Source organism: Eptesicus fuscus, chromosome 14 (assembly GCF_027574615.1).
Source record: "Eptesicus fuscus isolate TK198812 chromosome 14, DD_ASM_mEF_20220401, whole genome shotgun sequence".
NCBI classification, from domain to species: Eukaryota; Metazoa; Chordata; class Mammalia; order Chiroptera; family Vespertilionidae; genus Eptesicus; species Eptesicus fuscus.
This window is the reverse complement of record NC_072486.1, coordinates 9750383-9774502: the sequence shown is the minus strand read 5'-3', so window position 1 is coordinate 9774502 and position 24120 is coordinate 9750383. Positions and strand designations below refer to the sequence as shown.

Below are 24120 nucleotides of genomic sequence, written 5' to 3'. Positions count from 1 at the left end.
ACTACACACCATGTTCCTCCTTTGGGATTTATGGTTTAATTTTCTTTCATATTCTCACTTTATTTAAAGGGCTGGAAGATTATGGGTGGCCAATCGGCATCTTAATTAAGGTGAGGGGAGGGGAGTTGTGAATTGAATATAGGCTTCCCACTAGCTTTTGAGGAAAAGATCCCATGAATGATCACTCGGTCTCTGTTTTCAGATCAGACTCCAACCCCAACGAGATTCCTGAAGAACTGCGAGGAAGTGGGACTCTTCAATGAGCTGGATTGCTCTCTAGAGCATGAGTTCAGGAAGGCTCAGGAGGAGGAGAGCAGTAAGCGGGTAGGTTTGCTGGGATGGATACCTCGAGAGGTGCCTCCTCCAGCACCTGGTGGAAACTCTTGGTGGACATGGATGGCACTGCAGGTTGATTGCTGATGTGGCTTGGCCCTTAATTAGTATTTTATCCATTTGCAAATGTCCATTTAATGTTTTGTTTTGTTTTAAAAAAGGATGAATCCCTGATTGTGATAGAACCTGAAGCTAGAAAAATCATGGGAAAAACTGGTATCTAAATACTAAATTCAAGCAAAAAAAAAAAAAAAACCCAAAAAACAAAACAACACAAAAAAACAAAACCTTAAAAAACAACACACTACCTGATTCTTGAATCTGAGTCAGATAAACTCACAGACTTTTTCTGTTCAAAACTAGTTGTTTTCCTAAATATTTAATAGCAAGCTTTACAAGATTCAAAGAGACAACAGGTGAAAAATTATAGCAGTATTAGAGGAGGTTTGTCTAATTTTTGACCCAGGTTTTAACTTTGATGTCCCATGTTCACAGTTACTTCCTAGTTATATTATGGAACATCTGTTGCTATTGAGATAAATAGGTTAACTGGAGGTATGGAAAGTTTAGAAAATCCACTTTATGAATTCCTCCAGAACATATTCAGTTTTATTGTAATGTTGTGCTGGCATTTTCAAATCACTTTATAAGATTAAGGAAAGGAAATGAAGTCATAAGTAAGTGTGATAATGAAGCATTTTAGTGCTTTTTTCATTGTTTTTATAGAGCATTATTGAGTGCCCAAAATGTATGAAACAACAAATTAGACACATTCCATGAACAATCTTAAAATGTGAAAGTTGGTTGGCAGGAAGGACCAGCTAGGTTGTAATGGATTCTGAAGTTCCAGCTGTTCCATCCGGAGAAGAAATTTTAAAAGGCTCTGATGTTTCCCTAAGTGTTTCAAAACCTTTGAATCCTCTTCTATGTGAAATTTTAATAATCCCTCTCCACCAGGTTTTTCATGTCATGTTCTCACATCAAAATAGTCAAAGGCTTGTATTCAGCTCATACTGCTTTCGAAGAAAATCAGGAGAATAGGTGAAGGTTACAGTAAGAGGGATATAAAATCTCTGTCAACTCATTTTATTTGTTTATGATTAATTTGTCATTCATACTTGATGCCCCCATCCCTACCACCTCAGTGATAGGAAGGACCTTTTTTCTTTTTCTAAGCAAACACTTATTTAGCATTTATTTGCCAGACACTGTTCTAAGCACTTAAAAAATTAACACAATGAAAATAAAAGGTGCATATTCTATATTTCATTGCATTAGAAATAGGTTTCTTAAAAAAACAAACAAACAAACAAAAAAAAAACTATGAAAAAGCAAGGGAGAAGAAGAGCCCCAAACCAAACACTTGAGTAAATTTCCCCTTGTTGAGTAGTAAATTTAGCTCTCCTGATAGGCATGGTATATGTAAAAGACTAAGTTAATTCATTTCTCAAGCTATTGGAAGTTAGAGTTTTAGATTATACTGAACTATATGAACGGTGTGTACTTGATTCAAACTGTCTTCATTTCTGATAGAGTGGCTTTAACTGAAGTGGATGCCTTTGATTTTTCCTAAAGACATTTACCAAGGACAGCTTAGGAAGCCCATGGTAGGGCTGTGATTTTAGGTGGTCTCCATTATATAGTACTCATGATCTCCTATATGAAGTCCCGTGGGAGGAAATTCTTGCAGATCTGAATTCCAGGAAATAGTTTGCTTCCCCTGAGGAACTGAAATATTTTTTTCTCATGAACCTGAGAATCATGTAACTGGTTCTGTTTCTCTTTTCGCTTTGACTGCTCAGTTAACATAAGCCAAACTTACTGCTTACCTTTGAGAACTTGGTAGAACACAGTTATGAGGGCATTTTACTTCCTCCCAGACTAGACTTTCAATTCCAGTTTATATTTCCTCTGGTCCAGATTTTTAATTTAAGAAACATTTTCAGGCTATACATTTTTTTATGAGTTGAAAAAGAGTATAAATAATTAAGCTTTAAAAATTAAGATAATTAGGCAAGCAAAGTTGAAAAAGAGGACTATTATAGTTGTATTTTCTTTTTTAAATGTCGCTCTTAGCCATGTGATAATTTCTTGATGGTTATGTGGTGGTGGGGATCCTACAGTCAGATTTCCCCATGGTTTGGGGGCAGACCTCTCAGCAGGTCACTGTCTCATACCCCCACGTCACTTGCACACCCTGGAAGGTGGAGAACATTAAGGCTGTTGAGGTATCCTCTTCCCTTGCCTTGTTCAAACCAGATGAGCCAAATCCAGCCCCGGGTACCCATGGCTCCACAAGAGGGTACCTTCTTAAGGCCCTTTGCATGGTGACTCATCCAAATGGGCTGTATTGATAGCTTCTGCTCTAGCATTTCTTTGGAAGCAACAAGGTGGAGAAATGAGGAGGGGATGCTTTCCAATCTGCCAATACAGTCTCATCCACCGTTGGATCACATTTCTCCAGCTACCATCATCCTTGGCATACTGCCAACCCCAGATCCCACTTCATTTATTTGTTCTCTGCTTAAAAGGTAGGAATACAGCTCTTTATTTAATGCATACCTGATTATTACTGAGTCCTATGTTCTCCTTCTTCCCTTTTGCTCCACATTCAGATAATCATTTATTTTTCTCCCTATATCCACAACTCTCTTCTGATTTCTTTTTCTTCTTGTCTTTTAATAAAAGACTTGCATTCATTTCCTCAGCAAGTTTTAGTAAAGTGGAAGATGGATGAATTGATCTGGAGAATTTGCTTATAAAGTCTTGCTAGAACTTTCTAAGTACTTTATACAAAATAGTGGAAAGATTGAGCTGTTCATTCCCTGTACCTTTAAATTTCTAACTGTAGTTTGATCTAGAAAATTCTATTAAAGGGTAAATAGAGAGTTGATCTTTGCTTCTCCCATGTGGCTGTACATTGGGGAAAATTACGTTCTATAGACTATATCTAACACTTTTCCAAAAGTATCCCACTGTGTGCATACAGGGAGGACAGGCTAGAGGCAGGCCATGGCCACTAAAAAAAAGCCTCAATGTCTATATCCATATCATAAATAGCAAGCAACACATTCCACAATTGCCTCAATGTTCTGTGTTAGTGTTAAGTTCAGAGCTTCAAAACTCTTTAATAAGAGACTTTGCCCCTTGGAAAAGCTTCTCTCACTAGCAGGTATCATAAATTTAAAGTTGGCCCTAACGGATTTGGCTCAGTGGTTAGAGTGTTGGCTTGTGGACTGAGGGGTCTCGGGTTCAGTTCTGGTCAGGGGCACATACCTCCGTTGCAGGCTTGATCCCCGGCCCCAGTTGGGGTGCATGTAGGAGGCAACCAATCAATATGTCTCTCTCACATCAATGTTTCTTTTTCTGTCTCTCCCCCTCCTTTTCACTTTCTTTAAGAAAACCAATGGAAAACATGTTCTCAGGTGAGGATTATTTTTAAAAAAATTAAGCTTGCCTCTGGCTTACAAATCAGGCCTAGTCCATGTCCTAAAACAGATGAGAAATTATTGTTCATTATTTATTCATTCAAGAAAAATTTTCAAGTGCCCACCACTTGGCAGACACTGTCCAAGGCATTGGTGAATATACTACTGACCAAAGCTGGTAAGAAGAAGAAAATAAAATAACCTTGCATTCATGTAACTTACTTCTAGTGGGCAAGACAAACAAGAAGCAAGTAAAGACAATAAAATGTGTAACTAGTGCTAAGGAGAAAAATATGGCAGGGAAGTGGCACAGGGTGGTTAGGGAGGGCATGGCTGGTGATTGGACATGAGGTAGAGACCTGAAGGAAGGAGGAGAAGGCCTGAACCAGGTATGTGTTGGGGAGAAGAGTGTTCCAAGTGGAGAACCATTAAGTACAAAGCCCTGGGGCTAGAGAATGCTCAGTTTGGCTGGAGGAGAGTGTGTACTAGTAATAATGCGAAAGAGTGGCTGTGGGAGGGCAGATCCAGGAAGCCCTGAAGACTTTGGCTTTTACTCTGAGTGAGATGGGGAACCATAGAACGGTTTTGAGCAGAAGAGTGATAAAATCTGATTTATATATTAGAAATATCGCCTTGGGTGCTGAGTTGAAAGTGAACTGTTGGAAGGCACCAGCAACCAGTTAGGAGAAAGACGAGTTAGGAGTGTATTGAAAGAGTCTAGATTAAAGATGGTTAGCATACTAGTCAAGATGGAGATGGAGGGGATTGTTAGATTCTGGTTGTTTTCCAAAGAGGGAGTCACTAGGATTGGCTGATGTGTTAGATCTGAGGAGTAGCAGAAATAATGGAATCAAGCACAAATTTGGGTTTTTAGCCGAAGCAGCTAGAAGAATGGAGTTGCCTGTGAGATGAGCAGGTATGATGGGAAGATGGAGAGGATTATTTTAAATGGAGAAAATGAATCCACAGGTGGATATATAGGTCTAATTAAGGAGGTGGCCACCTGTCTGGAGATGTAAATTTGGGAGTCATTGGCAGACTGGTTTAAACACATGAGACTAGATGGATCACCTGGGCCAGGAGTGAATGGAAATGAAGTAAGGAAAAGGTCTGAACATGGAACTTGGCAGAGCCCTCCAAAATCTTCCAATACAAGGCATTTAACTCTCCTCAGTGGCTAGCAATGACACAGAAGATCATGAGGCATGAAAATTCAAGTCAAGTATGGGAACCCTTTCAGTAATGCTGAATGGAGTCCAACAACTGGCAGTTGAGATGCTGATTTTGTGTTCCATATTAGAGGGTACAAAAGATTATTTTAAAAAGAAAAAGAAAGAAAGAGGAGGGTGAATTAACTTTTTACATTTGATTTCTTTTTTATTAAGATAGACTAACGCAAATCTAGGAAGCCAGAGAAAGCTTTGCCATCTGATAACAGTTTTGTGCAAGTGTATGTGTGTGCATGTGTAAGAAAGGAAGGGGAGTTGAAAGGACTAGAAATTAACTCCTTTGTCTTCCTGAGAGAGATCTAACATCCCAGTCCAACGTGGTTAAAGACCCTGAAGATGAAAAGTGCTGGTATAAGTGCTAAGTGTTGTTATTCTCCCATAGGACCTAAATATGACTCATTATGCTGATGCAGCAATAGCAAATTAGGACATTTCCATGCGCTAGAATTCCTACCCAAATGATGAAAAGTGAGTCTATTCCCAGAGGGTGTTGACTGTTTAACACATGGGAACAAGGGACAAGCTACAATCTTAAGATCTTGCATCCCAGCTCAACAGGAGTCACAGAACAGGGCAAGGCCAGGTCAGTCTCAGCTCAGAACAGTGGGCTGCTCAATCTGATTAAATTCTGTACCTGGAAATCATGTTACCCGACACCACCAACTCTTGGGGGAGAGAGGATGCAGAGAGGGAGGCGCTTTGCTTTGCTTTCCTACACAGTCTTGCTCTATCAGCCACTAGCTGGCCCAGCTGCTCTCTGGGGAAGGTGTGAGTGGCTCTGGATGGAAAAGAAAAGACACAGAATTGAGCAGACTTGCAACAGCTGCATGTTTCCGGTTGTGTTATGTTTTCTATGATATTTGTGTAAAACTATCCCCCGTCCTCCAGAAGTCTGGAGGAAAGAATATCCTGAAACCTAAACTTGGTTTTATCCGGGTATTTAAAATGTCACCATGCTTGTTAAATTGTACTGGATGAGACTGTTTTTGATCTTTTCGGATTTTTTGGTTTTGTTTTTATCAGCATGGTTGAAAAGGAAATACCCACTGGCAATATTATGAGAGACAACCTATTTCTCCCTCTACCCAAATAACTGGAAATCCTAACCCTTATAAGGATTTTTTTGCTTCCCATTCTAGTACACTACAGCTTTCTCCTTATAGGTTTAAAACATGCCCTCAACTTAGGTGGAATTTGACACTGGAAAAGAGAAATTGACTTGGTCTTCATATCCCACTCCGGCAAACAACTAAACGGCAAACAGATAAACTGGAAGCTATTTCATGTGCCTTAGTTCCCTAGGATTTAGGATTAATGAGTACAGTTTTAACAGAGATTAGCAAGAGTTGGCATCTATTTCCATATATGTCAATGACTCATGATGTGATCTGAGGTGCTGCCTCAATTTTAAAATGGAGTGGGGAATAAAATAAACCTGTAGTTTTTGTTTTATAAAACTATTTTGTTTTGTGGAGAGTCAGAGTATCCTCAAAGCGGCAAAATGCATTGCTTATTACCTTGCAAAGAGTGAGCAGTCTATCAAGTATGTTTGGCCTGGATGACGAGGGAAGGCCCATGGCTTAGAGGAATTCTGGCTGAGAGGGCCACTGGGGGTTTGTCCATCTCCTCCCATGGAGAATCTGTATATTTGGATAATTTGGACCTTAATTGATGAGTCCTTATGGCCTAAGTTCCACACTAAAGAAAACATATCTTACCTCTTGAGGCAGAGGATCTAATTTCTAATGCTAAATCATTTGGCAGTTCATGGCTTTGCCTTCAGCAGCAGTGGTGGTGGCAGTAATTGCAGATGAATGTCTCTCTGCCTGTGAGTAGCAGGTGTTATTGTTCTCTGAGTTCAGTATTAAGCAATTAAGTTTTCTTGTCATGGAATATATATATATATATACACATATATATATATGACATTTATTCTGGCAAGGCAGGGGTCTCTCTTAAAAATATTTTTATTGATTTCAGAGAGGAATGGAGAGAGAAAAAAAACAAACATCAATGATGAGAGAGAATCATTGATTGGCTGCCTCCTGCCCACCCCCTACTGGGGATCGAGCCCGCAACCATGTGCCTTGACAGGGAATGGAACCATGATCTCCGGATTCATAGGTCTACACTCGACCACTGAGCCATGCCGGCTGGGCTAGCTGAGGTCTTTTTAAACACTGGTCACACGGATCTCACAGGCTCAAGTTTGAGTTAGAAAGATTTTAGATTTACTCCTGGCTGTGATGGGTATTCTCATAAGAGGTACTTGTTTCCACTTGCAGCTATGAGTGGAATTACAAGAAATTGGGATTGTTTTCCCTTTTTACAATATAACATGAAGATTGCTAGAGGAAAATGAACATTGATTGGTGGAACCTCTCTATTTGTGTTGAAGATTTTGCAGAATAAAACCATGTTCTCGTGCACCAGTATTTATTTCTTGTTCAGTTGTGACTGAAAATGGCAATGATCATATTCATGAGAAGCATATTCAGATGCACATATGACATTTTGAACTTGTTATTCATGATCACTTGATTTTGGTCCCTTCACTAACGGAATAATTATAGGTGGTTATGCCAGTACTGTCGTCCCCATTTTAAATACAGGGGAATAAACTATCAAGAAAAAGAGTTGATAGGCACTCACTAAAGAGAGCCAAGGGCAGGAGTGACATGTTCTGGCTTTTCCCCCACCTCTCTGTTCTGCTTCTGCTGCCTTGTCTTTTGGTTGTATCTACTCACAGGTGGTTTCTGTTTACACTTTCTCTTCAGAGAATTCACACATTCTCATAGCTTAACAACCAACTCCACCCTGACAATTTCTTTACCTATACATCTAGCCCTTATGTTGGACTTTAATATTTATCTCTAACCTCCACCTGTTACTGACATTCTCATTGGAATATAACACTGCTGTTTCGAACTCAACTTGCCCAGAACTGTCTTCAGAGTTTTCCAGCGCAAACTCAGTGCCACGTCTGACTCCCCTGGTTCTGACAGAGGCTAATCACTCACCCACCACAGCAGTCAGCTTGCCTCCCCCACCCTCCTGTGCCCTATTCACTCCAGTCAACTTTCCTAGGAAAGAGTCCTCATATCTTCTCTGTATTTTCCATTTCTATCACCTCAAGTCTAGACCATCATCACTTCCTACTGGGTTATTTATTGCTGCAAATTCCAAGAAAGTTTTTTGGCCTCCAGCCTAACTTAAAAGAAATGCTTCACATTAAGTATTATTATAAAATGGAATGCATTTTTTAACAGAAATATTTAAAAGTTTTAAAGAATGTCTTCTTGAAGCTGTTTGCCTGTCACTTGCAGTTAAAAGTTCCTTCAAATATTGCCACTGTTAAAAGGTAGAAGGGTTGGTGTGGGATGTCACAGGTATGAAAGAAAGTCCATTGTTTGAAAGACGTTAAACATAGCCTTGATTCTACAACATTCTATACATGGAATGCATTTTAAAGAACCAAAGCAGGGATGAGGGAGGGGCAAAGTTAAAAAATTGACCAAGAAAAGAAACAAAAAATAACAAAAACATGGTGGAGCCCTGAAGTTCCCCAGGGACAACAATCAACCCACACTGGGGCTGTGAGGACCTCTTGTTTGGCCTGCCTTCCCAGCAGGCAGCCTTACTGTAGTTGACAATTAGCCCAATTGAATTATTTGGCTGGGAGAATCTCTGCTCAAACAATTAAGAAGTTCAGTGTTAAGGGCCCAGGAAGGGGCAGCTTTTCCCAGGAGGCAGCATGATTTTTCTGTTCCATGTTGGGTTGGGTTCCCAGCTCATTAAAATCACTTCTTACCCATCTGGAGGCAGGCAAGCCAGACTAGGATTTCAAGGTATTAACCCAAATGGAATCACAACAGTGAATGGACGCTGTCCTCTGAAGGCATCCATGCCCAGCTTTGAGTATTCAGAACTTCCAGCATACCAGACAGGCACAGAGGCAGTGTGTACCTGGGGGCAGCGGCCCAGGCATCTGCAGAGGAAACCGTACTGTCCTCTGTGAGGCTCTGCATTCATATTCCCAAGGCAAGCAGCAAAACAGATCTGTTTTCTGGGCCAGATTAAAACAAAATGACTAAAAGAGGAAGCTTTCATTCTAGGCAGAAAACACTCACCCCCAATTTGGAAAATTGGACCAAATGTTAGACGACACAGTGAGCATCTGCCGCTAAGAATCGGGTAAGCCTGGGCCCCTCAGAGATGGGAGCAGAAACTGACATTGTAAAAAGGGAAAAGGAAAATAATATAATGGTTGCAAGAGTCCCTGCCTCCTTCATCTCATAAATCCAGGTGAACATTAAGAGCAGGTATGGGAGTGATTTGCTCTGGGAACCCTGTTTTTAGCATTTGTGTGTTGTTAAGTTATTTCCATATTGATAAGGCTGGGGCCAGGAACTGGGATTCCATGCATTCCTCCTGTCCAGCTTTCCAGCAAGTTGGCTGTCAACTCAAACTTGTGGTGCAATTACTGATTTTCACATCAGAACCCAAAGGAACATTTTCTGTGTGCTTTACCCAACTACACCCAGAGCCCAAAGGCCTAGGAAATTTTATAAAATGTCAGGGCTTTCCCTCTAAATTACTTGTACCAACTTCCTACTTTTGGGAACTAACTATTCTGATGAACCAGAGGGGCTCACCAGCTGGTTGGATGAAGAGATGGTCAGACACGCACAGTGTCACCCGCTTGATCCGTATTTTTTGGCTGGGATGGTCCTCGCATCCCAGGTATGATGGGCTATTGGCTGTGGTCTTCTTCAGAACATTGCTGGACTTCCCTTTGTTCTTCGCTTTTTGAGATATAATGGACTATTTTTTATACACGTTTTTATTGATTTTAGAGAGAGAGTAATGGAGTGGGAGAGATAGAAACATGAATGATGAGAGAGAATCACTGTTTGACTGCCTCCTGCATACCCCCTACTGTAGATTGATCCCAAAATCTGGGCATGTGCCCTGACCCAGAATCGAACCATGACCTCCTGGTTCATGAGTTGGCACTCAACCACTAGCCACACTAGCTGGGCTAAAAGACTATTTTTAACCTGTTTGAACTTCTGACTTTTCTGTGGACAAGGCCAGTTCTCTCCTTTGTTTCTGGAATCAAATGGAATGCCAAAAACTTTACTCTCAGATTGCCTCTAAGCAACTACTTTCTAATTAAACTCACTTGTGTTGGTTAACTTAGACCCGTGGTCGGCAAACTGCGGCTCGCGAGCCACATGCAGCTCTTTGGCCCCTTGAGTGTGGCTCTTCCACAAAATACCACGGCCTTGGCGAGTCTATTTTGAAGAAGTGGCGTTAGAAGAAGTTTAAGTTAAAAAAATTGGGCTCTCAAAAGAAATTTCAATCGTAGTACTGTTGATATTTGGCTCTGTTGACTAATGAGTTTGCTGACCACTGACTTAGACTGTTATGTATGTAGATAATTTTTTAACATTTGACCTAATGGCAAATGTGAGCTGTTTTATTGGAAAGTTTTGGGCCTAGGAGGTGGCCTAGTCTCACCTGCCAACTCTTCAGTAATTATCTGGCACTATGGGGACTTCCCCAGTCTTCTCCATGAAGCCAGGCGAACCCCTGCATTTTGGATCGAGTGTGGCTACAGCCACAGGCATCCCTGGGATCTGAGTTACGTGCAGAGTGTACCATCTGTTTTATGAAAACTCTGAAAGTTGATCACAGCGCTGACCAGAATGACCTAAGTTGGTGCCCGGTGTGGCTTTGTGTTTGGGTGGGGGCTTATTCAGGCTCTGCAAGCAGTCATGTCCCCAAAGAAGAAAAACAGTCATGTTTTGGGTGGCTGTCGGATTGATTGACTACAGATGATGCTTCGCTGGGCATTTTGAATAACAGCTGCTCTCAAAGAAGTCGTCCCCTTCCTGGCTTCTCCCGGTGTGATTTGTTATGCACACAGCTCAGGAACTTTCCCAGAGGATTTATGAACATGAGGCTATTGCTGGACTTGTTGGCACGGCTGCCTAGGCATTGCCGTCCTTTCCAGGGTGAGCCTGCAATTGCAGAGCTCTAGAATCTGGACTGTGTGGGAGCCCCACCCTTTTACCCCACTTGGTTGGTGCCCAAGTAGCTGGAAGGAAACAGAGTCCTGGCAGCGCTTTTTGCAATGGGATGTCCCGAAGTGAGGAGATATGCACTGTGATATCTCTGTGCTGCTGGTCCCCCTGAAAATGGCCTCCAGCACTTCCGGTGTGATCGGCAACAACCCAGAAGTGGGCTGTGGAGAAATAATGCACAGTATTGCCCGGATTCAGAACAAGGGCAGGAGATCAAGACTCCATTCCACCAGTCTCTAAAATCACACATGACTTCACTTTCTCACCGGTAGCTTATAACCTTGGAGTTATGTACATACGTAGTTCCAATTGTGGAGATCTGGAGATTGGAAAATAAAGTTAGTTCCCAGGTAGGTGGTGTTACATTCACATACCATGTCAGCATTCACTTTGGACGTTTTTCTGGTGTTGACTGAAAGAATCGTCCAAAAAGGGGTCTTGGGAACAGAAATCCAAAGTCCACATTCACAGAGACAGCAACACAGTGGAGACCTCACTGCCAGAAAGAGCGACTCCTCCCTGCACAGCAGGAGGACGGGAATAGCTCTTTTTCCAGGTCTCTGTTAGAGTTGTCTTTATTTGTGTCATCACAGTGCACATACAGGAGCGCATGACTAGGCAAAGTGGGCACTCCGGGCTATGAATATTCCCGTTACTCTGACCATCACCTAGGATCACCTACAATGTCCTGTTCAACACCAGCTTTAGCAGACATCTGCTGCCCCCTGATTGTGACAGGGATACCATGGATTTGCCCATCTGCTGGGTGTGAACTTAGAGTTGACTCACCATTAGTGGTGAGAGATGTGAAGGGACCAAAATACAATTGATGGCGGGAGGGAGAGAGGAGCGGCTTTGACCTCATTAGCGCAGCTCTTCTAATGGCTTGAACACTCCCAGACAACAGCTACCAGAGCACTCCTCACCGGAGCCACTGCGCTTTTCACAGGCAAAACAATTTGTTAACAACCCTGATGGAATAGTCCAAGCATGTTTTCTCTTAGGAGATTTTACATTTTTCCCATCCTAAAGTCTACTGCCTTTTGACAAAAATTTCACCATGCCACAGCAAACCTGCCTAAATCATGTAGTATTGCCTGTTGTTATAAAGGAGTCGCGAGATCTCACACTTGCGCTTCGGTCAAACTGATATGGCCGTGGAGAGAAAGGCCGGAGAGGCTCACAGAGAGCAGGGCACATGGGTGTTTCTGATCTCTGCCTGAGGCTGCTGTTAGAAGGAGGGTGAATGGAGCTCTGTGTGTCCTAGGAATGGCTTGAAAGGAAGTTAGCCACGAAAATGCTTTGCTTAGATGATTTGTGGGGGATTCGTTCAGCTCATCCTCCTGGACTTCCTGGCTTTTTATCAGGCAGTAAATACCACTCCAACAGAGCCATGCCCCGTGAGTATGAAATGGTTGACTGGGTAGTTTTCAAACATCCACATACGACTTACTGAGCTCACACATTTTCCCCGACTTCCTCCACCTTCCTTGCGAAGTCGAGGCACTTCCTTCCTCATTCCCTGCTCAGGGTGTTTGTGAACTCCTTCACTTTCAAGTTTGCCGCTGAGACCATTTGACATATTGGCCAGCTTCAGAATGAAGTCCGGACAAAGATGACTAATATTTGCAGTCGTCCCTCCTTGGCATGGAAAAGGAGAAAAAGACCCAGTCTGATTTTTAGAGTGGTCCTCTTTTTCTACCCCCCATCCCCTGGCAGAGGTAACCTGTTCCTCCTGCCAAATGCCTTTCCCAACAGCTGTTTGGTGATTCTGTGTCGCTGGGCTCATTGTAAAATCAAGCATATCCTTTTAATTACCTGTTCATATTTCAGCGATGCCGAGCTCCGTGGCACAGAGAGAGGGGATAAACCTTCATTATAATGGATTTTTAGTAAGACTATCTCTGAGATAAGAGTCCTAAATCTTGGCAGCCTCTGTAGAGCACACACTTTGTGCTGCACACAAATTCCTGGCTCCCCAGAGCCGTGTTATAAATGGAGTGCATGGTCCAGGGCTGGGTAATAAGATACTGCAGATACATTTGAGAGCAAGGTGCACTTTTGCTTTATTTATGAAGATAGACATGCTGGTTGAGGGCTTAATCACAGCTGATAAATCATTTTAAGAAAGCCTATTAGAACCATATGCTGATTTTTTGCATTAATGTAGTGTGTCTGTTTCCAGTCTAATAAGACAGGGTTTTCTCTCATGCTCTCCGTGTCTCTCCAGCGTGCACTATTTATCTGTTTAAGTGGTATCACTTGTGTGGGGGCATTTATCTCTTTAAGAGGTACCATTAATAAAAGGACGTGAAAGGAAAGAGGCAAGGAAAAATGAGGGAAGGCGCCCATTGCACAGTGTCTGTGTGTATGTGCATGTGCATGTGTGCGTGTTTATGGTCTGACAAAGGAAAGAGTCAAAAAGCTGAGAAACGGAAACATCTCAATTAGAGTTTCGGAAGACCATGGACTGGTCTTCCCTGGGCATAAGGTAGTCATTTCAGCCCAGGTGGTTATAATACTAGAGTAAAAGATTATCTGAATAGAGGTGTGTGTGTGTGTGTGTGTGTGTGTGTGTGTGTGTGTATGTGTGTGTGTGTGCGCGCGCGCGCACTGACATTTTGGTTACCTCACTTCTCCCCAAGCTAGAGGTCTGCCCAGGAACAGGTCCCAGAGCTCTCTAATGAGAGCCATATTGGGAGTCCAGATCGGAGCCAAGTTCTGTTTATCACTAATTGCAGGGGTGCCTTGCAGATCTTTTCTATTATTTCCTGATTATACCCCTGCTCTTTTTATGATCTTGCCAAAATTCAAACAGTAATAATTGCATGATTTATTGTTTATTTATAACCCCTTCTACTGCGTCCATCGCTGTATTGAATAGATTTTAAAACAGCAATGGCCTTTCTTAAATGACTGGGTTTCTTTTACCTTCCACCGAGAAGTCATATGTTTCTGAATCTCATTTATCCCTTTAAGACTTACTGGCTTTTTATCAAACAGCAAATACCCCTCCAACAGAGCCATGCCCCGTGCATATGAATGGCTGACTCGGTGCAGCTTTCAAATGTCTGTCTTCTTCAAAGTGCTTCCATGGTGCTCCTTCCCAGAGTGCTGGGCTTCTGGCCATACAAATAAGGGTCGGAGGGGGCGGGGCAGGGAGGTTGCTGCACAGAGAGAGCTTGTGTGCCAGGAAGATGTTTCGGGAGAGGATATAATTTATCCTTTATGATTGTATCCAGGTTGGATTATATGACTGCTAAATTTCTTTCCAACTCACAGTTGCCATGATTCTCTGAAAACAATGTGTTTAGAGAGATGAGCTAAAAGCCTATTTGATATAAATGTGGACATAGTGGGAAAATATGCCACCAAATTATTAGAAATGAGTTATAAGTGAGTAATAATAAAATCACCACCGTTTATTGAGTTTCTACTATTTGTCAGACATGGTGCTAGACGTTTTGTTTGTTTTATTCTCTGATTATCACAACAATTCTATCAGATAGATCAGGGGTCCTCAAACTTTTTAAACAGGGGGCCAGTTCACTGTCCCTCAGACCATTGGAGGGCTGGACTATAGTTTAAAAAAAACTATGAACAAATTCCTATGCACACTGCACATACCTTATTTTGAAGTAAAAAAACAAACGGCAAAAACATCCACATGTGGCCCACGGGCCGTAGTTTGAGGACACCTGAGATAGATATTTTACCCTTATTTTACATAGTAAGGAGTTAAGGCTGAAGAGATTGAGTAATTTGCTGAAAGCCACAAAGCTACAGGGAGTTACAGGTTTAGTATTTGTACACAGGACTGTCTGCTGGAGAATTCGTGTGCTTCCCACTACTTCAGATGGCCTGTTCCTATCTTTATTTCTTAATGGCACATGTATGTTTAATACATGCTAATTTATATTTTTAAATGTTCATTGGACACTTTACAAAACATCAAGCTGAGTTTGACCTGCACAAATAAGAAAAAACAAACACCTTGGCTGCACCCACTCTATCCTAGTCTTTAAAATCCTCCTCTGGGCTCAGTAGGTCTCCAATCTCAGCTCCTCCATGTTCCGTGGCTGTGGCTGCAGACAGCATGGCTGACCCTGAAACCTCAGGAAAAAAAGGCTGCTTGCTCACTGTGATGCCTTTCTCAATATCCCGGAAGGTATGCAGTTCACCATGACTGATCTATTCACCAAAAGGCATAATTTCAGTTCCAACCCAGGCATGGGACAGTCCTCCCAGCTCTAGTGTTTTGGGAGCAGTGTCCTCTTGCTATGGGACATTTCTTTCCAAACTGGTCCTAGTGATCACTGCTTTCCTAGAGTGAAATGAACATTGGTTGAGTGGAGCTTGTTAGATTCGAATAGAGTGCTATTTGCTGAATGACTGCCTCAGGAGAGCACACTGGGGAGAACGTTGCTCTGATCTCTTAGGGCATTGCCTTGGGTTTCAGAGGGTTGCTATACCACTCTTTCTGAGTGTCATAGGATTTTGGGCGTTAGCATCAAGAGTAATTGCTGGCATATAGGCTGTGCTCATGCAGGACCTAAAATTATTAAAGATGAAAAATACCTAATAATATAGTTATTAGTTAATAGCTATATTGTGTAGAATGTCTTCATCTAAAAGCAAAAAAGCTTTGAATTAGAAATTCATCTATTCATTCAACAAAGTTTTATATATGTCAATCGCTGGGATATCATAGGGTCAGTCAATAGGATATCACTTAAAATGCCAGCACTTGAAATAAAGTCTGACAAATGTTTTGTATCCTACAGTATAATAGGGCTAAACTAAGGATTCCCTAATCCCCTAATCCAGTAGTGTGTGTGTGTGTGTGTGTGTGTGTGTGTGGTGGGGAGAGTGGGAGGTGTCAGTAGTGGTCTTGGTTAAGTAACCTAATATTATGAGCCTTGTGCTTCTCATCTGTACAATGGTGATAATAATTACTTATCTCATAGGGTGGTGTTGATGATAAATGAAACCTATGTAAAGCACAGTAATGTGTATGCAGTGGAGCGCAATCATTCTTGTTCCCTTCTTCACTATACACATACCTGAGGATGAGACTTTTGTGTCAAATCTGGGATGGGAAATTAAGAAAATATTCTATGCCCATAATTTCCCCAAAATTTTATGTGGTAGTTGGGACTCAGAAGTTCCTTTCATCACTGCCATGGGCCTTCCAAAGGTTTTAGTCTCTTGGCCTAAACTGGGGCCGGTTTAGTGTCTTTGACCTACATCCAGCAGGAGATAGTCTTTCTGTTGTTACAGGTGATTCTCACATAAGTCAAAAGTCAGGGCTTGCCGAAACCGGTTTGGCTCAGTGGATAGAGCGTTGGCCTGCGGACTGAAAGGTCCCAGGTTCGATTCCTGTCAAGGGCATGTACCTTGGTTGTGGGCACATCCCCAGTAGGGGTTGTGCAAGAGGCAGCTGATCGATGTTTCTCTATCATCGATGTTTCTAACTCTCTATCCCTCTCTCTTCCTCTCTGTGAAAAATCAATAAAATATATTTAAAAAAAAACTCAGGGCTTCCCCAACATTTCCTTTCCCAGCCCAGGTAATGCAGTATACTCACTGTTTCCTTTTAAGAAGGTTTGACAGATGTTGGCTAGGCTGACTTCCAGGTCAAAAAAAAAAATGTTTAAGGATGATTTCTTCAGAGCAATAGAATAGATGTTCCCATGAGACAGATCAAAATTAAATCTTAACATTTTTAGAACAGGCTCATCTATTCCTTAGTTACTTACCCACAGAACTGTCTATGCCACCAATATATCTCACTGGTCTTCATTGGCATTTGAGTAACTTCCTGGAAAGATGTGCTGCTCTCAGCGTCTGGGTGTTCAGGACTACCAGAGTTTTAGGTATTTCAGAACATTATTGGGAAAGAAAAATAAAATTTCTCTTTGGGCAGATCCACCATCAAGGCTGAATTCATGGCTTGGTCAAGCTTGGCCTGATTGGAGAAAACAGTCTGTGCAACCACCTGAGCTGGTCGTGCTGGAAATTTCAAGGCGCTGCCTGCCTGCCAGTCCTGATCCACCTGGGGTAGGGGCCCAGGAGAGAATAATGCTTCATGCACAGATCCACACACACTTGGACCAGGGCTCCATAACCATACAGTTCATTCATTCTTGTTTTTGTTGTTGTTGTTGTTGTTGCAAATGTTACATGCTCAGTAATACCCTCCATTCTGTACTTGTATATAAACTAGAGGCCCGGTGCACAAATATGTACACGTGTGGGATCTGGCTGGCCCTCCCTGATGGGGGCCCATCAGGACTGGGCCAGCAGGGGAGAGAGGGAACATGGGAGATTGGCCGGTCCTGCCCCCAATTGGGATGGGGGGTCGATCGGGGGCCAGGCCAGCCAGGGGAGGTGCCACGGGAAGGTAGGGGACCGATCGGGGCCCCAGTTGGTCCGGTTGGCCACCACAGTGTGCATCATAGCGACCGGTCATTCTGTCGTTCCAGTTGCTTGTCTTTTATATATATATATATAGATCATCCATACATTATTACTTCTTTGAGAGCAGGTGTTGAACTTCTGGATATGCATTTTATGGCCCTAACAAAAAATGGGAATATTGTGAAATACTAAGTTAGTGATGGTGGCGCCATCTTGAGTTTCCCACCTTGTATCAGAGGAGAGAGCAACTTGTCAGGGAATTAAAGCTGAGATGGGACATACATCCTGCCCCTTTTGTGCCAACCTGGTTAGTTTCAGTGGATCAGGCATGAATGGGCTTTTCCATTTTCCAAGCACAAGTTTGAGACTATCACAGCCACAGTTACTATTATTCCTTCCTAAGTAGGAGCTGAAAGACCAACGTTCTGCCCCAGTAAGCGTCTGTCCTCTTGTCAGATATCCAAAGATCAGTGTCACACAAGTAATTCTATTTCAGTGTTTACCAAAATGCCTTCCTTGGAAAATACTCCTGCATCGGAATCACCAGCATAACCAATATCACTCATTAATTCCATAAAAATACAAATTCTGGAGCCTACCCTAGACCACTTCAGGAAGTCAGGGTGGGGCAGGTTCCAGAATGAGGCTGATGTTGCTAGCTTGGAGATGACACTTTGAAAACCACTGTTATAAGAAAACCACTGCTCTAGGAATTCCTTTGTCAAATATGTTCACTATTAGTTTAATCTTACCCTTCTCTTGGGTTTACAATGGACATTGGCAGTTTAGAAGCTTGAAGAAGTCTGTCTTCCATCCACCATTTTTCTAACTTATTATTTGACCACTGAACCTTTATTTCTATGGAACAGCCACTAACATCCGATGGAACCATGATCCCTTAGAACCTACTTTTGTGACTAAAAGGAAAAGAGCTTAAGATATCCAGAGTTATTGATTATGTGGCTTAACCAAGTCACTTAACTTCTCTGAGCTTCCATGTCTCTCTACCTTGCAAAATTATGTAGGGTTTAGGCAAAATTACATGTGAAGTTTCCAGCACATTGCCTTACATATAGAACATACTTAATAAATGAAAAGTATGTTTTGTTTAGTTCAAGTGAGAGCTATGTTGACACTTGCCCCACCCATTCTCTCTTTGAATGTACTAACACTTCAGGACATTTACAGTGTGTCCAAAGATTTCTTGAAACCTTGGGGTCCCTAGTTTTTGTCTGTCTTCAGGTGAGCAGATTTTTCCAATATGAGTTATAATTGAGTCAACACTAATTGATTAGAAATTGTCAAGGGGAATATTTTCATGGTGACAAAAAACAACCAACAGATAATTGTTGAGGATTCAGTGATATCAAGGAGGCTTAGTGTTTCAATTCTAAATTATGTGAAAGTAGTTTATAAGCTTCTATGTGCTATAAAAGTGAGCGGTTGTGATTATAATTACTATTACCTTGACAAATGTTTTAGGTTAAAAGAAAAAGGCTTGCCACTACAGAATAGGCATGTTTCTCATTTTTCAAGGAAGATTATGATATTTATTTCCCTTCTTTGGCCATCCTCTGACCATTATCCATCTCAGAATATCTTTGGGGTGGGACCTCCACAATTTTCAGGGGCTATTCTGGGTCTGTTGCTTCAAGGCTGGACCCCAGAGAGGCAATGAGAGGGTAGAGCATCAAATGAGTTTGCAGTAAGTCTCCATAACCAAGGAAACAGCCCAGTTTTTCTGAGGCAACAAACTTAGAGGTGGGGGAATGTGATTTATGAGGAAAGGCAACAGATTTCCAGTTCTTCTATGTGAGCAACACTAAAGCCATGGTCTGGCACACACAACTGGTTTCCATAACATTACTGTGTGACTTGATGGTTATGTCCCCAGACCAGCTGGCCCCCTGGAAGGAGCTGGACTGCAGAAATCCCACCCTAGAATGCAGGCAAGGGGTCGATTGACTGGGAAGCTCAGCTCTGGCAAAGCCTGAGGCCTCAGGAGTAGATGCTGAGGCAGGGAAATGAGCATTCTCAGCGTGGCTCCCTGCAGGGAGCCTTGTTGGCAGGCAGAAAAGGGTGGATCAAGAAAGTAGGAAAGGAGTGAGGCAAGAGGAAAAAAAAATTACAGATGTCCCAAGTTTCCACAATTTTATCAAAATATTTTCCATGACTCATCTTGTGACTTTTCCCAAAAATTTAATATGATAAAACCACTGCCCTCAGTATAATTAAACTGCAATTACCCAATAGTACAAGGGTGGTGCATTTTAATAAACCTCGTCATTCTCTGAACCACCCAATCCAAGGTGGGAAATTAAAGAATGAATTTGTCGCTCTTGCTTCTTCCATCCTGTCTCCCTAGCCCCGTGGTCTTCTACAGGGGAGAGCAAAACAGAAGGCATTCCAGAATAATTTCCTCCCACTCAAAAGTAGTGAAATAAAGTGAAAGTTGAGTAGAGGGAGCTGGAGGATTATCGTTTTTTGCTTGCTTGTTAATTCAACCCAACTGCAAGATTAGTTTGGCTCCAGAACACTTTGCATTACCTTTCCATATGTTAATCTGTAGGAAAGTTTCCCTGATGGTGGAGGTATTTGGGAAACTTGATAATGACATTAGGTACTGCTAACTGAGCACCTACTATCTGCCAGCTGTCTTACAAACATTATCTCTTATCCCCATAAGAGCTCTTTGAGGCAGGTTTTAACACTTACAATATTACTGATAAGAAATTAATCTCAGCCCTGAATGATGTAGTTCTGTTGGTTGAGTGTTGTCCCATGCATGGAGAGGTCGCCAATTGAATTCCCAGTCAGGGCACATGCCAGAGTTATGGACTTGATCCCCAGTATGGGGCGTGCAGGAGGCAGCCGATTGATGTTTCTCTCATTGATGTTTCTTTCTCCCTCTCCCTTCCTCTTTCTAAAATCAATAAAAACATATTTTTAAAAATCTCAGAAATTCAATGACTTGTTCTACTCCCAGTGACAAAGCAGGAATTTAAACTTAAGACTAACCAATTCCCAAAGTCCCCCTTGATACTGAAAGGGGTGGTGGTGAATGTAGCAGGAACAAAAGCAGTTCAGAGTTGCTGTTACTGCTTTTATTTATTTATTATTTTTTTAAATTACTTTATTGATTAAGGTATCACATATTTGTCCTCAACCCCCCCATTCCCATCCCAAACCCCTCCACACGCATGCCCCCACCTCCCCGTTGTCCGTGATCAGTGGTTAGGCTCATATGCAAGCACACAAGTCCTTTGATTGATCTATCTCCCTTATCCCCACCCTCCCCTACCTTCCCTCTGAGATCTGACAGTCTGATCGATGCTGTTCTTGTTCTTCAGTCTATGTTGTTCATCTTTTCCCCTAGATGAGTGAGCTCATGTGATACTAGGAATACACTTATAGGAACCAAAAATGAGACAAGCAATAATGGTTATACTGAGAGGCAAATGAAGCAGTCTGTAGTCAGTTTCTTTCTGGACCAACAGTTCTTTTGAGTCCCAATTTCTGTGTCCAACAGTTCTTTATGTGTACATAACAGCAATGATATTTCAGTTCTGGATTGTGGACAAACGGTGGTAATGCAGGTCCAACCCTCTCTGGTTTGGTCCTGGACAATCTGCAGTGACGCACATCTGCTGACTGCTAGTATGGCAAGGCATTGTCAGTGTCTTCCATCTCTGGACTGTTTCTCTTCTGTCTTCATGGCTGGAACACTCATGTCAATTCCTCTCTGTTGCAGGAATCCACACGGTCTCGGAGTTGTTTTCTGAAAATATAGCCTCCTAATATTTAAACCAAAAAAGGGGAGATAGTAGAAGAATATCATATAAGGAAAAACATCCTGTAAATAAATTATATCTAGAAAATTTTTACTTTAGAAAATTAACTTTCATTTGTAATGCTAACAGCAAGACACCCAGGTAAAACATACATGGTGTCAAAACAAGCCAAAGGAAAATGGTTTGGGCAAAAATATGAAATATTATCACAAGTCAAATTTATAGAAAAGATTATTAACTTTTGGTCGAGAATATGGCTGTTACTGCTTTTAAATGCCTACAGACTGTTTGTCACAGGCTCCCAATCCACTTGACCCTTGTTTTCCTCACTCTGCCGGATGAGAAGGGTCATGCCTGACCGGGAAGGTGTTGAAAGGCCTGCCGCTGCGTGTAGCTCATCGAAGGAGACAAAGTTCGCCATTGCTGTGACCTGGGAAGGTGCTGTGGTCCAGCTGGACCCCTCTGCAGTCACTCAGAGGTGGCTCAGGCAGCTGTCCAGACTGCACGAAGCCATAGCCAATGTCAAGGGCTCCTAACGTCCAGGCAGGAAACTGTGACTGAAAAGCTGAAAAAACATATGATCCCATAAAAAGTGTCCTTTGGGGAAACAAGTCATTAGTCAGCCTTATTTATTTATTTTTCCTTCTTGCTGCAGAGTTCAATACATTCAGAGGAGCTGTGATTATCATATAAAAGGCTATGCAAAATCGCCCTCCCTGTATGATGCTGAAGAAAACTTTACCCTGGCCTTTTGCCACAGTGAGCTTTGTTTGTGTTCTTCAGATTCAGAATGCTCTGACCACAGTTGTGATGGCCCAGTCAGAGCACAAGTGTGTCTCAAAATAAACAAGCAGAGTTGGACCTCTCCAGCGTTCCCTCTCATCTCCACCCTCACTTCTGCCTTTTATCCTATCTGATGACGGAGGCTGGAGGAGCGGAGTGGCAGTAGCCTTAAGACAAGATCTTCTGCAGGAAAAATGTGCTTAACGAGCTTAGGAAATACCTCGTGGTCATGAAAGAGTAATAAAATTTCTGCTTTCTTGGGCGAGATCAGGAAACCCTGACTGTCCACTCTTCATTTTTGCCAGTTTTACTTGGAAATGTGCTTTTGGAAGGTCAATTTTTTTTAATGGGTAGCAGGAAAGAGTCTCCATATAATCTTTTGAGGAAAACTCCCAAAATCCATGGATGCAATAGAACCACTCCTCCTTGTCCTTTAGAGATATCTTGGTACTAGACATGTCTAGTTATTCTTCCTACCGTCTTTATTAGATTCCTAGACTTGTGTAATAAAGTACCACAGACTGGATGGCTTAAGCAACAGAAGTTTATTTTCTTTTAGTTCTGGAGGCTAGATGTCCAAGATCAACTTGTGGGCAGAGTTGATTCCTTATGAGATCTGTGAGAGAGGATATGTTCCAGGCCTTTCTCCTAGCTTCTGGTGGTTTGCTGGCGGTCTTGGGGTATTGCTTGGCTTGTAGATGCATCAGCAGGATCTCTGCCTTCATGTTCATATGGTGTTCTCCTTTTGGGTATGTCTCTGTTCAAATTTCCCCTTTTTATAAGGACACTAATCGTATTGGATTAGGGGCCCAACATAACTCTCTATCTTAACTCATTATATCTGCAACAACTCTATTTCCAAATAAGTTGACAAACTGAAATACTGAGGGTTAGGTCTTCAATATATGAATTTGTGGAGAGACACAGTTCAACCCATAATACCATCTGACAGACGTATCCATATTCTCTTTACATTGTAATTCTGAAAATAGACCAATAGTGAGGGGTGTTGAGACCTAATTAAAAACTGAGGCTAAAACTTTATCAGTGGAACACTACTGGTTCAATTTGAGACTACAGTATTTGCTTGTGAAACAGGTTTTGTAGGGTTTGGAGAAAGTTACTGTCATGTAGTGAGGACACCCAAATGGTGCTGTGGAGAAGTCATGTGGCCTCCTGTCCCAACAGCTATCTGAATGACCCATCTTGGAGTAGATCTTCCAGCCCCAGTCAAACCTTCGAATGAGTGCAGCCTCAGCAACATCCTGAGTTAGAAGCACTCTGCTAAACCACTTGAATTCCTCACCTAGAGAGACTGTGAGCTTACAAATGTTTATTGTTTTTTCGCTAATAAGTTTTGGGGTGGTTTGTTATGCAATAGTAGAGATCTAATACAGTTCCTGGTACCCCAATCCTGGGAAAGTCCATCTGTCCCTATGTTGTGAACAGTATCATCCTGACAATATCAAGTGGAAAAGGGTCTCAGATCAGCAGTGCCTCAGGCCTTTAGGTGAGAAGGTTTTCTGTTTGTTTATTTTTGTTTTTTAAAGACATTTAGGAAAATGTACTGTCAAAGTGATTGAAAACAGATTTATTTATTAACCATGAGGCTAATGTGACCACGTAAGCAGCAGGAAGAGCACAGAGTTCTGAACCAAACTAACTGTTCAAATCCCAGATTTTCCCAACTCTACAATCTTGGGGAAGTTAATATACTTTCCAGCCTTAGTTTTATCATCTGTAACATGGGATAATAATAATAGTATCTAGGTCATATAAAAGAATGAATATAGGCAATAGCTTAGAACTGTGTTTGTCACATGGTAAAAATTCTCTGTTTTGTAGAACACAGGGGTGGGATGATAATTCTTAGGACATACAATGGGACAGCTGAATTAGGTAGGATGCATGCTACAGAGGCAGCCTTTCAGGAAATGGGGACTCGGAACTTAAGTGATGAAGGTAAGACCATGCTTTTATAACCTACCTTCCTCAACCTTTATAAATACATAAACACACTTTTAGGAGGACAGGTAACTGTCCCTGG

The 24120-nt window shown here is 42.0% G+C and overlaps 1 protein-coding gene across 1 annotated transcript in view; it reads left to right on the top strand.

Moving 5' to 3' along the window:
• Positions 1-24120, top strand: part of CREB5 (cAMP responsive element binding protein 5) — a 391322-nt gene that overhangs the window by 85447 nt on the left and 281755 nt on the right. The window contains exon 4 of the mRNA XM_028155118.2: positions 203-324. Within this exon, the coding sequence (XP_028010919.1) occupies positions 203-324 (122 nt within the window). The remainder of the gene's footprint in view (positions 1-202; positions 325-24120) is intronic.